Source organism: Apus apus, chromosome 2 (genome assembly GCF_020740795.1).
Source record: "Apus apus isolate bApuApu2 chromosome 2, bApuApu2.pri.cur, whole genome shotgun sequence".
Lineage (NCBI taxonomy): Eukaryota > Metazoa > Chordata > Aves > Apodiformes > Apodidae > Apus > Apus apus.
Genome location: NC_067283.1, coordinates 97,363,399 through 97,375,793, shown reverse-complemented (window position 1 = coordinate 97,375,793; position 12,395 = coordinate 97,363,399). Strand labels below are relative to the sequence as shown.

General features: G+C 38.5%; 1 protein-coding gene across 4 annotated transcripts in view; it reads right to left on the bottom strand.

The window, feature by feature from the left end:
* Positions 1-12,172, bottom strand: part of NETO1 (neuropilin and tolloid like 1) — a 64,521-nt gene extending 52,349 nt beyond the window's left edge. For all 4 annotated transcript variants that reach the window (XR_007888778.1, XM_051612264.1, XM_051612265.1 and 1 more), the window contains exons 1-3: positions 11,667-12,172; positions 8,001-8,054; positions 6,283-6,420 (exon numbers count right to left, since the gene is read on the bottom strand). Coding sequence is in view for 3 of the 4 variants with exons in the window: in XM_051612264.1 (XP_051468224.1) it covers positions 6,283-6,420; positions 8,001-8,054; positions 11,667-11,694 (220 nt within the window). In the remaining variant the exon portion in view is untranslated. The remainder of the gene's footprint in view (positions 1-6,282; positions 6,421-8,000; positions 8,055-11,666) is intronic.
* Between the last annotated feature and the right edge of the window lie 223 nt (positions 12,173-12,395).

The window sequence follows — 12,395 nt, the reverse complement described above, 5'->3', positions numbered from 1 at the left end:
GAGCTATCAGCACCTTTCAGTCTGGAATCATATTTTGTATGCTCAGTCCATTTGAGGAGATTTGTTGACAACTACTCATCATTCACATAGAGAATGCAGAATCAGGTATAAAAAATAGCTTGCACCATTCAAGTAACATTTATCCTCTATAAACTTCCTGTGTTAGGCCCTTGCTACCGTCATACCAGAAGGAGGCTTACAAGTGCTATCCCATAGTTAAACCATTAACAGGTCTTCTCTAAATCCAGGCTCATATAACATACGATAATAATGGGCACGAGGCCCCCTCTAACTTGTAGCTTAGTCATTTGATATGATTTTTGGCATAGAAAAGGAACCCTAAAGCCAGTTATAGCCTTAGTATCATATAAAAGGTGTCTTTGCGGTTAAAACAGAATCAGGTCTACAAAGTTATGTATGAGATCTATTGACTTGGTGAAAACACAGTCTCAGAAAAAATGCAGAGTTTCCACAACCTCCATGTATCTCTCTCAACCTCAACTGCAAACTATTTTTATGATCAGAACATTGCTATGGTTTATTCTTTTCCTCTTGTATTTATTTTTCAACAAAGTCAAGACAACACCTTTCCCAGTGAAACTCAGCTCTTGCTAGTGGATCAGAGAGAATCCCATTAGCTCAAGGAGTGCTCAAGAAAGAGTTTCTACTTTCACCCAAAGCTCTTATGCATAGAGACGACTCCACTTTAAGGAAGGAGCATTGACTATTCATTAGCACTGTTTCTCCACTGCTGTACAAAACAAGGCTAAGGAATGAGTTTGGGGGCTGGACCACTGAACGTTCACACTCCTTAGATGTTAAAATACCAAAACCTGGCGTGATGTTGTAGTTTGTATCAGTCAAGGACCTTTCACAGTGCAGAGTTTGGATCTCTGCACTTGACTGAGAAGGTGAAAGGAGTTAATCTGTACCTGTGTGATTGTGCCTATCAGCTTTAAGGCCCATGAACATTTCCTGACCTGTTTTAGGTACTAGAGTAGGTACTGCACACGTCCCAGCCTGCTCTGCAAACTGATCCAAACAGGACAAGGTCCTTTCTCCGAAGTCTCCTGAGGAAGGCAATGCTTTGTGTTTCTGTAACTGTGAGAACTGTGATGATCACGAAAGACTGGGCAAAGGGAGGCAGGGGTGCCATGCCATACAGTCATCCATGTACCTTTTCTTCATATGCTTTAAATGCATCTCCTTGCTTCATCTTGTATGATATTTAGAGTTAAAGGTTGATTTTTTTTTATTTTTTTATTTTTTTTTAGTAATCTATTCAAAATTATTCAAACCTTCATGGGAATTACCATAAAGGATGAAAACACACAATTCGAACTTTAATTCTCTTTTAGTAAAAAAAAATGTCATTTCAGACTTGTACTCTGCCTTTAGCAAAGCATTCCTTTGCTAAAAACAACCTGAAACAAGCAGATATTTTGTAAATACACACCTTGTGCCCAGCTTTTGCAACAAAGTGTGTGCAAACGTGGTCAGAGTAAAAACTACAGAAATAGAGGGAGAACAAGTACAGAATAATGACTAACAATAATGCATATATGGCTACAGAAACTACTAAACTAAACAAACAAATAAAAAGCCCAGAATATGCAATTCTTCCAGACTGGATTGGAATCTGGACATCTAATCAGAAAATGAGGGGTGGAGTGTTCATTTCTAGTATCATTATTCACAGGTAAAGTCCATTCACATCTTTAGAACTTCTGTGGCTGCAATTTCAGGAGAAAAGAAATATATTGAAGCTGTCTTAAAAAAAAATATTTTACTTGAAATCTTAAGAATCTTCCATATTTGGCTTCTAAATACCTTTCTTCATAAATGTTTAAACCTTGGAAAGTCTACTTAATGCATGCATGTGTTGTCACATTTTTCATGTATTTTTTCATGTATTTTTCATTCTCTTACACAAATGCCATCTTGAGATTTTACACTGAATGAAAAATGCACTGGGTTCTAACTTGCAGAAGAAGAGTTGCCTCAAAACCAAACTATTAAGGTTTTAATTCTTATCTGCCTCTACGTCTGTGTAACACGTAGCTGAAGTTAAGGGAAAAATCTGTTTCAATTTACCAGACTGCATGGAAATGAGACATTGAACTCAACACCTAGCTCCATCTCTATGAGCTGCTACAATACTAAGTTTTCATTAATACTTAGTCTTTCTGGTTGTCCAGCTTTGTTGGTAAGAAACCCACCTACAGCTGCCTTTTAAAAGAGGATTCTTTCCTTTTTTTTTTTCTCTCTCTTTTTTTTTTTAATATTAAAACTTTTTGAACACAAAAGTCACTGTGAAATACAAAGGGACTTTGAGCAGAGGTTTTTTCCTACAGTGATACGTGACTATTTTATAACACCTGTGAAATATCTAGGATTAAAGAGTTTAATGGTCTTTAATGAAAACACAAGAGACCTTCAAGAGAGCTAACTGCAAATGTCCTAAAACATACAAAGTGGAAGATGTATTTAATATCTCCATAAATCAATTCTAGTCCATACCTATAAATAATAATATAATTATTAAAGCTTGAAGAATGGATGATTTTTACAATTATTTAATTTACAGGATTTCTAAACAAATTATTAAGATATATTAAGATATATTGTGTCAGGTATGACTGTCCCTCTCCCCAGATGTTTTTAACACAAATAAAAGCCTTTACTCCTACAAAACATGTGCAAATTTCCCTTTGGAGCACAAGTTCCAGATTTTCTGCAGTCTGGCAAAAGCTAATGCTGCTGCTGCTGCAATTGTTCTGGGCAGCTGTGAATTTTGCCAGGTTAGAGTCATGAATATGCAAAAAACAGGGTAAAACTGGGAGCAACAGGGAGTTTGATGTGTACACTCAGCTATTTCCTACACTTTCTGCATGCCCAATAAGACTGAAAGAAAAAAAAGAAAAGAAAAGAAAAAGAAAAAAAAAAAGAGAACTAATTCTCAATGCATTTTGAAAGGCAAATGGGATTCACCAGAAGCTCCTCTATAGCATAATAATTTCTGTACTAAATCCTTGACTTCTGGATGACCTAAAGGATTCCTCTTAAAAGGCATCAAATGCAGACTTTAATATTCTTAGTTGTTGCAACAGTTACTTATAATTACTACTAAAATAGAAGAAAAGAAAGAAAAATAAAAAGGAAAAAAAAAAAAGAAAACTCTGTTTGATCTGCTTATGCCTTTGACTGCTAGGACAGAGGTCTCTGCAGTCAGAAATCCTCTTCTCTTTTAGAAACTCATGGTCTATGGTCATGTCATTTTTTGCCAGCTCCTTTACTTCACCAAAGTAATTTTGAAATTATAAAAGGCTTGCATACATTCAAGATGAGTTTGGGGGGAAAAAAAAAATGTATTTGAGGGAAGCCATCTGAATTTTCCCTAGATTGTGTTTTATAGAAAAAAAAAAAAAAAAAAAAAAAAAAAAAAAAAGAAAAGAAGGAACAAAAAAAAAAGAGGCAGGAAGGAACCTTATATGTATACATACATGTATATATGTATATATATACATATTTAAATCCACCTCAAAGAGCTGCATGTTATATACAGAGCAGTATGGTATATACAGTCCTGATATGCTGAATTCTCTAAGATATACAAAGGGGACACAGGAGCGTGGGAATGCTGTAAGTGATCCTATCAACAGTCCCCCTGGTTTGGTATTTGGCATTCAACAGCAGCCAGAAGCTAAGCAAAGCATTCTGTAATCTTAATAATGAATATAGGACTAAGACACATACAGAGAACTTTTTGGTCTACTCTAAAATTGCACAAATGTTTATGTGCTGGGTTAGTAAGGATTATCCACTCCGTAGATTGCTATCCTATCTCACAGATGCTGTTATTAGGGAAGTAATTAATCCCTTTTTTGCAATCCTTTAACTCCAATATCTTATGCCAATGAATTCCCCAGAAGTTAAAAGACATGGGGAAAGGTTTTCACTTGCTAACCTTCTTTAAAATTTTCTGCCATCTTTATATTTAAAAGGAATAAATATGAACAAATAAATGTTTATAATTACAAAATGTCTTTGCTGCCCTTTGGTGTTCCTCCTTTTGCCGTTTTTTGAAAATTGCCACTTTTTAAAGTATCATTGCTCGGACACCTTACTATATCTCTGTTTATTTTTATGACATATTCTAGACATGTCTATTCCTGATCTTTTTAGAGATAGAAATAGACAGGGGAGATCAGAGCAATATGCATGGTTCTCATCAAATTGTATGTCAATAGAGCTGCTGTCATCATGGGGTTTAAAATAACCAGTTGCAGTCCAAACTGTTGACTATGGCTGGACACGAAGAAGGAAATACCAGTGTTATAATAAATTCTGTGCAACCGTTTTTTGCCAAATTGATTTTTCCCATAAAATATAACAAGATGTTTGTTGATTTCGGACTATTCCTTCTACTGTGTGTTGCTCCAAACTTGTCAACATGAAATTTCATCTTCATCATACAAGATGTTTGATTAAATCTTTCCTTCTAAACTGTTCTTAGGATATTTCTAATTTAACCTGTTCTAAATCATGCTTTTTGAATAACATATCTTGCCACCTTTCACCTTATTAATTATATTTTCATAAGTACTTAAATAATATAATAAAGAAATTGGTCTTCACAGTAAGTGTCTTTCAAGCATACTCTTACTAAGAGGAGGAACACCTTATGGCTCGAGATACTAGACTAGGATTTACACAAATTTTTATATTTTACTTCTTCCCCACAGCCTTTCTCTTTAATGATAAAACACATCTTTGTTTTCAGAGCCTTGAATATAAACTAGGCTTACTTCTTCACAGTCTCACAGGAATGTTAGAAAGTTAGTTTGATTAACATAAAAAATAATTGAATCTAGCAACACCTGTAAGAAAAATATAATGCTGTGGTCCGCATTCAATCTATATATTATCTTTTATTATTTGAATTTTAAATCCTTTATTAAACTATGAAAGGACTTAAATGTTTAGCATAAATTATCATACATTAAATTCAACACTAAAGAAGGAAGACTGGACAAGCACAAATTTTTTTTAAAAGGTTTGTTTGGCTCCATGACTTGTAATCACCTCTTTACTTCTGACTTCAGTTAGGTTCCCTAGCACTACAGCGGAATTCAGAAATCTCAGTCATTTTGCTGTGATTTTTTTTCCCCAGCCAATACATATAGCATTTACTATCCATCATTCCCCTGGAAGATTTTTATGAAATACAATTATCTTAGTAACTCGGCACTAGATTTGGAAAGACACCTTTGAAAATGTGTCTTGAAACTATCTACATCTTTAGTAAAATAAATATCATTATAATTCCTGGCTCCATCATTTGTAGTTAATAATTCCGTCCAACCAAGCACGTATAGAACAAGCATCGATGCGGTGTTCTGCATGTATTCACAAATCATGAATGAATCTTCTTGGTTCCAATGACTTACCATTGTGTACATGATTCATCCTTTCTGCTACTAAGCTCTGACAGTATCTAATCTCTATTACTTTTCGAAGATTCCTTTCAATATCCGTTGTGCTAAGACTGATTAAAAGAAGCTGTGTAACTTTCTTGTAATACACCTCTAGCCTGCAACTCTCTACTCTTTAGAAACTCTGTCTTAGAGTAGTTCCATATTAATGTTTATTCTTTTCTGGTTTTGTTTTAGGGTTGGGGTTTTTTGTTTGTTTGTTTGTTTTTGTTGGTTTTCTTTTCTTTTTTTTAAATTTCCATTTCTCATGAACACTTGCATTGAAAATATTTTTCACACTTACTATTTGGATGCTTTCTGTTTGGCATTCTTTACTTTGCCTAACTATGCTTGTGATCCCTGTTTCAGTTATGGTAAGTTTAAAACATCTATGTGAAAGTCAAAAGCCTTTTTGTTTCTGGTGTTCACTTTTAAAATGAATTTTAAAATATTATTTCTTTCATCATGCTACAACATTTTAGGTTCTATTTGTTCTCTGAATATCCTGGAATAAATGATACTGTGTTCATGACTGAGTGACTAATGCATAGTTACCACCTGAACTAATAGAGAAGTGATGTGGGGAAACAAATCAAGTATTTTCCAGTATTTCTTAGTATGCTCTACAATGTTCTACAATCAATCAATTTATTTATTTATTTAAGGAAAAACAAAAGTATAGAGAGAGAACTTCTCTAAGTCTTGTGTCTTGAAAGGATTTATCACGATTATATAGGCTTTACATACTCTTCTCATGTAAAAAAAAAATCAGTTGACAATAGAATACAAAGATTATCCAGCTGGTCACCTTCTATAATGTAGATGCACTCTCTGTCAGGAGGATACTTGTTGGGGTAATTGGGAGAAGTGAAGATGCCTCCTTCTGCATATTTTGTCCAAGTTCCACACTGCACTGGTTTCTGTCCTTCGGAAGTAGTTTGTTTTTCTGTGAAATGACCACATTAAGCATTAAATATTTAGGTCACAAATTATTACACCCCTATGACACTTAGAACTCTCTAACAGACTAAAACAGTTCCTTTCTGTCAGTGGCCTCAGTTTTTTTCTGTTGAGATTAGAAGTATGATCATGGACTTGGGGGAAAATGGGGCTGTTCTTTAGGGGTGCAAACATATAATTCTTAATCAAAACATTTTTTCAAAGCAAAGGTTTATATGTCTAGGGTAACACATAGTTATATATTTTTTTAAAATAATAAATCTGTAGGGAAAGCACGTGTCCAAGAAACAGGAGACATGACTTTCCCACTCACGTATCTCAAAAGACTTGAGCATGTGCTTTATCAGCAAGCTATGTGCTTGGATACAAAAATACATCAGTCAAAAAGTCAAGGAAAAAAACACAGAATTTTGGTAGAATATAAGAATTATTTTTAATTCACAGTAGCTTGACTCTGAATTCACCTGACAGACATGGACAAGGAAATTCCTGGTTTCTGGTTTATAGATTATTTTTATCTGGCTGTTTCCTCTAAAATTAATAAATAGCACTGAGGCTGAGAATCACAGCTCAGAACTTTCCTCCTTGTAGGTGAATCATCAGAGAGCAGAGTCAGACCTTCTTGTTTGCTTTCCTTCTAGCCCTGAAACTGTTGCACTCCTTTCTGTACATTGGAAGAGAGCCTGGAGACAAAAGTTTGAGACTGAACAGGCTGAAGACAGTGAGGACATGCTTCTTGGACATCATCCTTTTAAAAATAGGCTAAATTAAGATGGATTCTTTGGAGGGGAAAATACCTAGACTTGTATTAAAAGGAAGGACAGTTGGTTCTAGACCTCATACAGGTGTCTGAAAAGAACTCTTGTGTTTTGTTCCCAGTGAGGTCCCTGTATCCATCTAATTTAAGTCTGTGTAGAGTTGAGTTATCCGAGTCTCCCTCTTATGACCAATGGAGGGAGACAGGCATCTTCTGAGGATGATTTTAACCACCTGAGATCTGCCTTATGCTCTGCAAGCATGTCTCTTTCTTCCTGGTCTGTATCCAAGCTGAGGACAAGATAGAGCCTAATTTCCTGAAATGAAATCTGGCCTGCAGGGACTGAGCAGTCAGACACAAATTCAGACACACAACATGCTTAGCAACTCTCCTTGCTTGACTCTCACCACACTTAGCACACAGGGCTTTTAAGAACATCTTTGTATCCCCACCAATTTGAGATTTTCAAATTCTACTTCAACAAGAAAAAAGATCTCAAGTCAATAGCTCAATGCCCAAACAGAACAACCCATTATGAAATTTGGGGGGCATTTCACATTTTATATTTAATTAGAGACAGGCTGAGTCTTCAGTTTCATCCAGCCGTGGATCAGGTCCCTAACTTGTTAAAAAGAGTGTCCCTAGATTTTTCTGTGTGTAGAGGCACACTAATACTCAAAACAAATTAACAAAGGACAGGTAGTAAAAGTAGATGAACTACAAACATTTTTCAAGACCTAATCTAACAACTCAAATTCATACTTCAGTCTCTAATACAATGTCTGAAAAAATATCTGAAGTTTACATACCTGATCCTTTTTTCGTTGCCCCAGACAAATGTAGGATGATTAGACTTGCTACAACTGAAAGAGAAATATACATTAGATATCACAGTGTGACAGTGTTCTGCAATCAAATAAATTGTAAACATCTATAATAAAAGGATACAAGTTAAACAGAGCTACTGAAAGAGTAATGTTTACTTGTATCTTTAAATTGCATATTTTGTAGAAATGTGTTACATTTTTAACTGTCCTTCCAAGTACTTCTCTTTGTAAATGTATCCAAATAAAGTAGAGATCTTTTGCATTTAAAACAAAAACGCCAAGCACTCCTGTTTCCCTCCCATTTCCCTCCCATTCTATTTTTTTTTTAATATGAGGGAAAAATATTTTACTAATATTTATTTATATAATCATCATTTGGGCCAATAATAGAAAAGTGGGAGGGACAGGGAAGACAAAGGCCTGCTAAGTTTCAGTGTCACTGGAGTCACTAATGTCTTGTCTCTATGGCATAATAAAATTTGAAAATGAGTACTGGGAGTATGAAAGAAGTGAGGGGTTGAGTTCTTCACATCCATCAAAGCATTTGAAAATCCCCAGTGAAGCAAATTATTGTGTGTGCTTAACAGTCTCATTAATCTAGTTTGTTTGACTTGAAGAGAGGGTGTTGCTTTGTGCTGCAGTGAATCTGCAGCTCATTTTACAAATAGACATCTCCTATCTTGAAAAACGGTAGGGCAGCTGTGTCTCTTGGGAACAAATATGACCTTTCTAAGATAGACTTCTATGTGGAGATAACTCCTCAGTTTCTGAGAGTTTTGAAATACAACATTTTAACTAGAAAGGCTAAGAGGCAAATACTAAGGCCAGTAATAATGACATTGTTTTGGAAGATCAAAGTGACTAGCTAGTTAACTGATGAAGAAATCATGCACCAATTATAGCATTTTCTTGTACCTTGTACCTGTACCTTCTTTGGTTATTGGAGGAAGTGGGATAACAAAAGTATAAGACAACAGATCAATCAGTTCTTGGAGTGCTTGGGGTTTTGACCCCAGATAGTTTGGCTTTAAGCCTGGATACAGTGCTCAGACTGCACTGAAGTTTAAGTGGAGAAGTTGTGTGCTTATTCCGAGTATTTTGGATTGATCAGCTACCATTTGTATTGTTGACTATGATGAGGAATTGATGGTCCTGTGGTCTTTATCAAATATAACTGAATGGCATGCTTTCCTCTTCTCATCCCTGAGAGAAACCAGAAGTCATCATAGGCTAGTAACTTGCTACCTTAATGATCCTTTCAAAGATGGTGCTTTCATCATTTTCAGCTTTTATACTGCAAAGAGTGTGCAATTTTTACACCGAAGGAAGCCAGTCTCTCCATATCTCCAGTATTCTGATTGCAGTGAGATCTCTATTTCTATGCCTTTGATCCTTCCCTTGTGACAGGGTTTGAGTTATGGATGCTGGTTACCTTATTAGGCAGGGAAAGGCTGAAGTCCTGGGAAAAATGAAGACTTGACAGCATATTCACTATTTCTTGGTCAGGCTTACAGCCCCTGTGTCTTTCTGAATCCCTCAGCTAACAGAAACGGATGTTGGCAGAGCTGGTAGTTAAAAACTCTTCTGTATCACGGGCATTCAGTGAGAACATTACATCTTCTGCTCATATCTGAATGCTACTCAACCATTTGTGCCTTACGCTCCTCCAGGACGGATTCTGGGAATATGTGCTAGCTGGGAGTCTGCCTGCCGGCTTTGTCAGAATCTTCAGGCAATGAAGTATTCCCCCATTTGCTACGTGGCTCATTTACTTTAGCTGGGTTTCATGCAGTGAACATACTGCATCTATGCCTGTAAATCTCACCAGTCAAAGTCTAATTTCTAAGTAGTGTAAGGTGAATTAGTGTTAGAATACGGAGCCAGCTGCCAGCATTCTTTCTGCCAGTGAATCTATGGAAGCTAGAATAGGAGCTACAGAAGCTAAACAAACCCTGAAGAAATGTTTCTTCTTAGAAGATATTGTTATGAATAACAACTAATATCTGATTCTTACAGTTTTAAGTACCATTATCTATTGGCTCTCCTCTCCTTGTTCTGTCTGAAAAAAAAAAAAAAATTAAAAAAGAAGAAAGGAAAAAAAAAAAAAAAGGAAGTTCACAGAAGTGATAAGAGTTGGTCCAACTCACAGAGAAATTATTACAAAAATTAATGAAAAACCACAGGTCTTTTTGATTCCAGTTGTAACCACTAGAAAAGATGCTTCCAAGATGCAAAGCCATGTTATTCCAAAGCATGGAGCTATACTTACATATCATCATGCCAGTATTCATTATTAATAAGGAGTCAAAATATTCTTGATAATGAAAATGTAGTAGACAAGAAGAGATTAAGAGGTTAAGTTGTTGGTTTTGTTGTTTTTTGTGTTTGTTTTTTTTTCCTGATCATTTCACATCTAACATTTGGGTTAAGTCAAATACTTCTTTCATATTTTCAAATATGGCTGTGAAACAGAGAGAAAGCCTCGTGATTTAGTGACATTAACACCAGCATCACAGCAACCTGTATATTGCCAGAAAGTATTCTGGGCTTTCTCTTTTTCAAGGCACAGGAAAAGAGCAATGCTTCTTACAGAGAGAAAAAAAGTTGGGGAAAAAGACCCCAAAGAGACCAATCAGACAGTCTTCACTCATTCAAAACTGTCACTTGGGAAGCTTTGACAGTACTGCAACAATATTGTGATTATCTGGGTCTGGGAATTATTTTAAAGAACTTTCCACTAAATTTCTCATTGTGTTCTGTCTTCCTCCTCCCCCGTTCCATCCCAATCATGGGTGTAATTATAATCATGCTTTCTAGTGCCACCCTGATTACGCCTCTTTGCATCTTTTTGGATCTGTGCATTTTTCCATTACAATCTGTACATTAAGATATTTATTTCTTGGCCTGGCAGCTTTTTGGAGGCTGTGATTTGGCATGGCACTTAGCCTAGTGAAGAGTTGTCAGATAAGCAATACCTGGCCGTAGCACTGCTGTTTTTACAGGTGCGGGTGCAAAGAGAAATACTGGAAGGAACTGTTGCCAGTGAAGCCCCTTCAATAAAGAAAGAGGACCCTCTGCAAAACCGGCCGGCAGGAAAGGGGGTCCCATCCACTCAGCCTCAGGCGTCTTCGACGAATAATCGTTACACTTCGGTGCCTCCCTGCCGCTCCTGAAGCATTTCTCCCGAGGGGGCCGTCCCTGCCCCGCAGCCCGCCGGGATCCGCGCCCGCGGTGGACGCCCCCGCCTCGGCGCTGGGAGCTACCCTGCGCCCCCTCGCCTCTAGGCCCCTGGTTCGAGCCCCGGCCGGGGCTGCACCGCACGGCTGCGGGCGGCGGCGGCCGTTCCCCGCCTCTTTCCCCCATCACACCGAAAACCGCCAGACGCGTCGCGCCCAGGTGAAAGCCTCCAGCCCGCAGGAACGTGCACCCCCCTCATTCCCCCCCACCCCAAAGAGCTGACGGACACCAGCCCCCCTCCGTTGCACCGCAACGTTGGAAGGGGCTGTTGTGTGTGCGTGGGGGGAGTTTACCCCCACGCCACGGAGGTCGAGGCGTCTCGTTACGCTACTTGTGGAGGCAGCGCAGGGCAGGAGTCCGTGCGCGGCGGCGGAACTCAGCCGCGGGGGGCGCGAAGGGTGAGATACTCACTGTGAAAGAAGCTGCGCCCATGGGTCATGTCTGTTCCTTACACAAGGGGCTTCGGTCTCCACTAATTCCATTTAGATACGGGAGGACTTCCAGTGGCGGGGAGAGGACGGAAGAAGGAAAAGAAGAAGAAAAGAAAATCCCGAAGCCCACACACAGCAGAGCGAAGCAACCCTTCCTCTCGCTCGCTCTCCCTCACCTCCTTCAAATAATCACCGCCGGGCTCAATCCCATCACGCCCGAGCTATCACCAGCACCACCATCAGGGTTGCATCTCGGCGGCGGGCACGGCGCTGGCGGCGGCGGCAGTGGCCCGCGCATCCAGGTGCCGGCGGGCGGCGGCGGGGCGAGCCGAGCCCCTAGTCACCAGTTTCATACAAAACCAAAAGCAGATCGAAGCATTTCCTGCAGGACTCCGAGCCCAGCGACTTCCAGCCCTTCGGCGTCTTTTGATGCATTGAAGAAGGGATTAATGGGTCCGTCATCAGCTCCCTGTGCTTGCTCCTCTGAAGGGGTGGGGGCGGGCGGGAGGGAACCCAAAGAGGAGGGGTGGGGAGAAGAAAGATTTACCAAATAGGGGATTTAGTCATATTTGTGTGCAATGCGATCCTTATTAGAGAAGAAATCCTTTAAAATAGAACAAACCCATTTTTGCAAAACCCTCTCCCCGCGCATAGCATAGTATCAAGTGTTAGCGGCTGCAAGAGGCTGAAAACACAATGCACCGTCTAA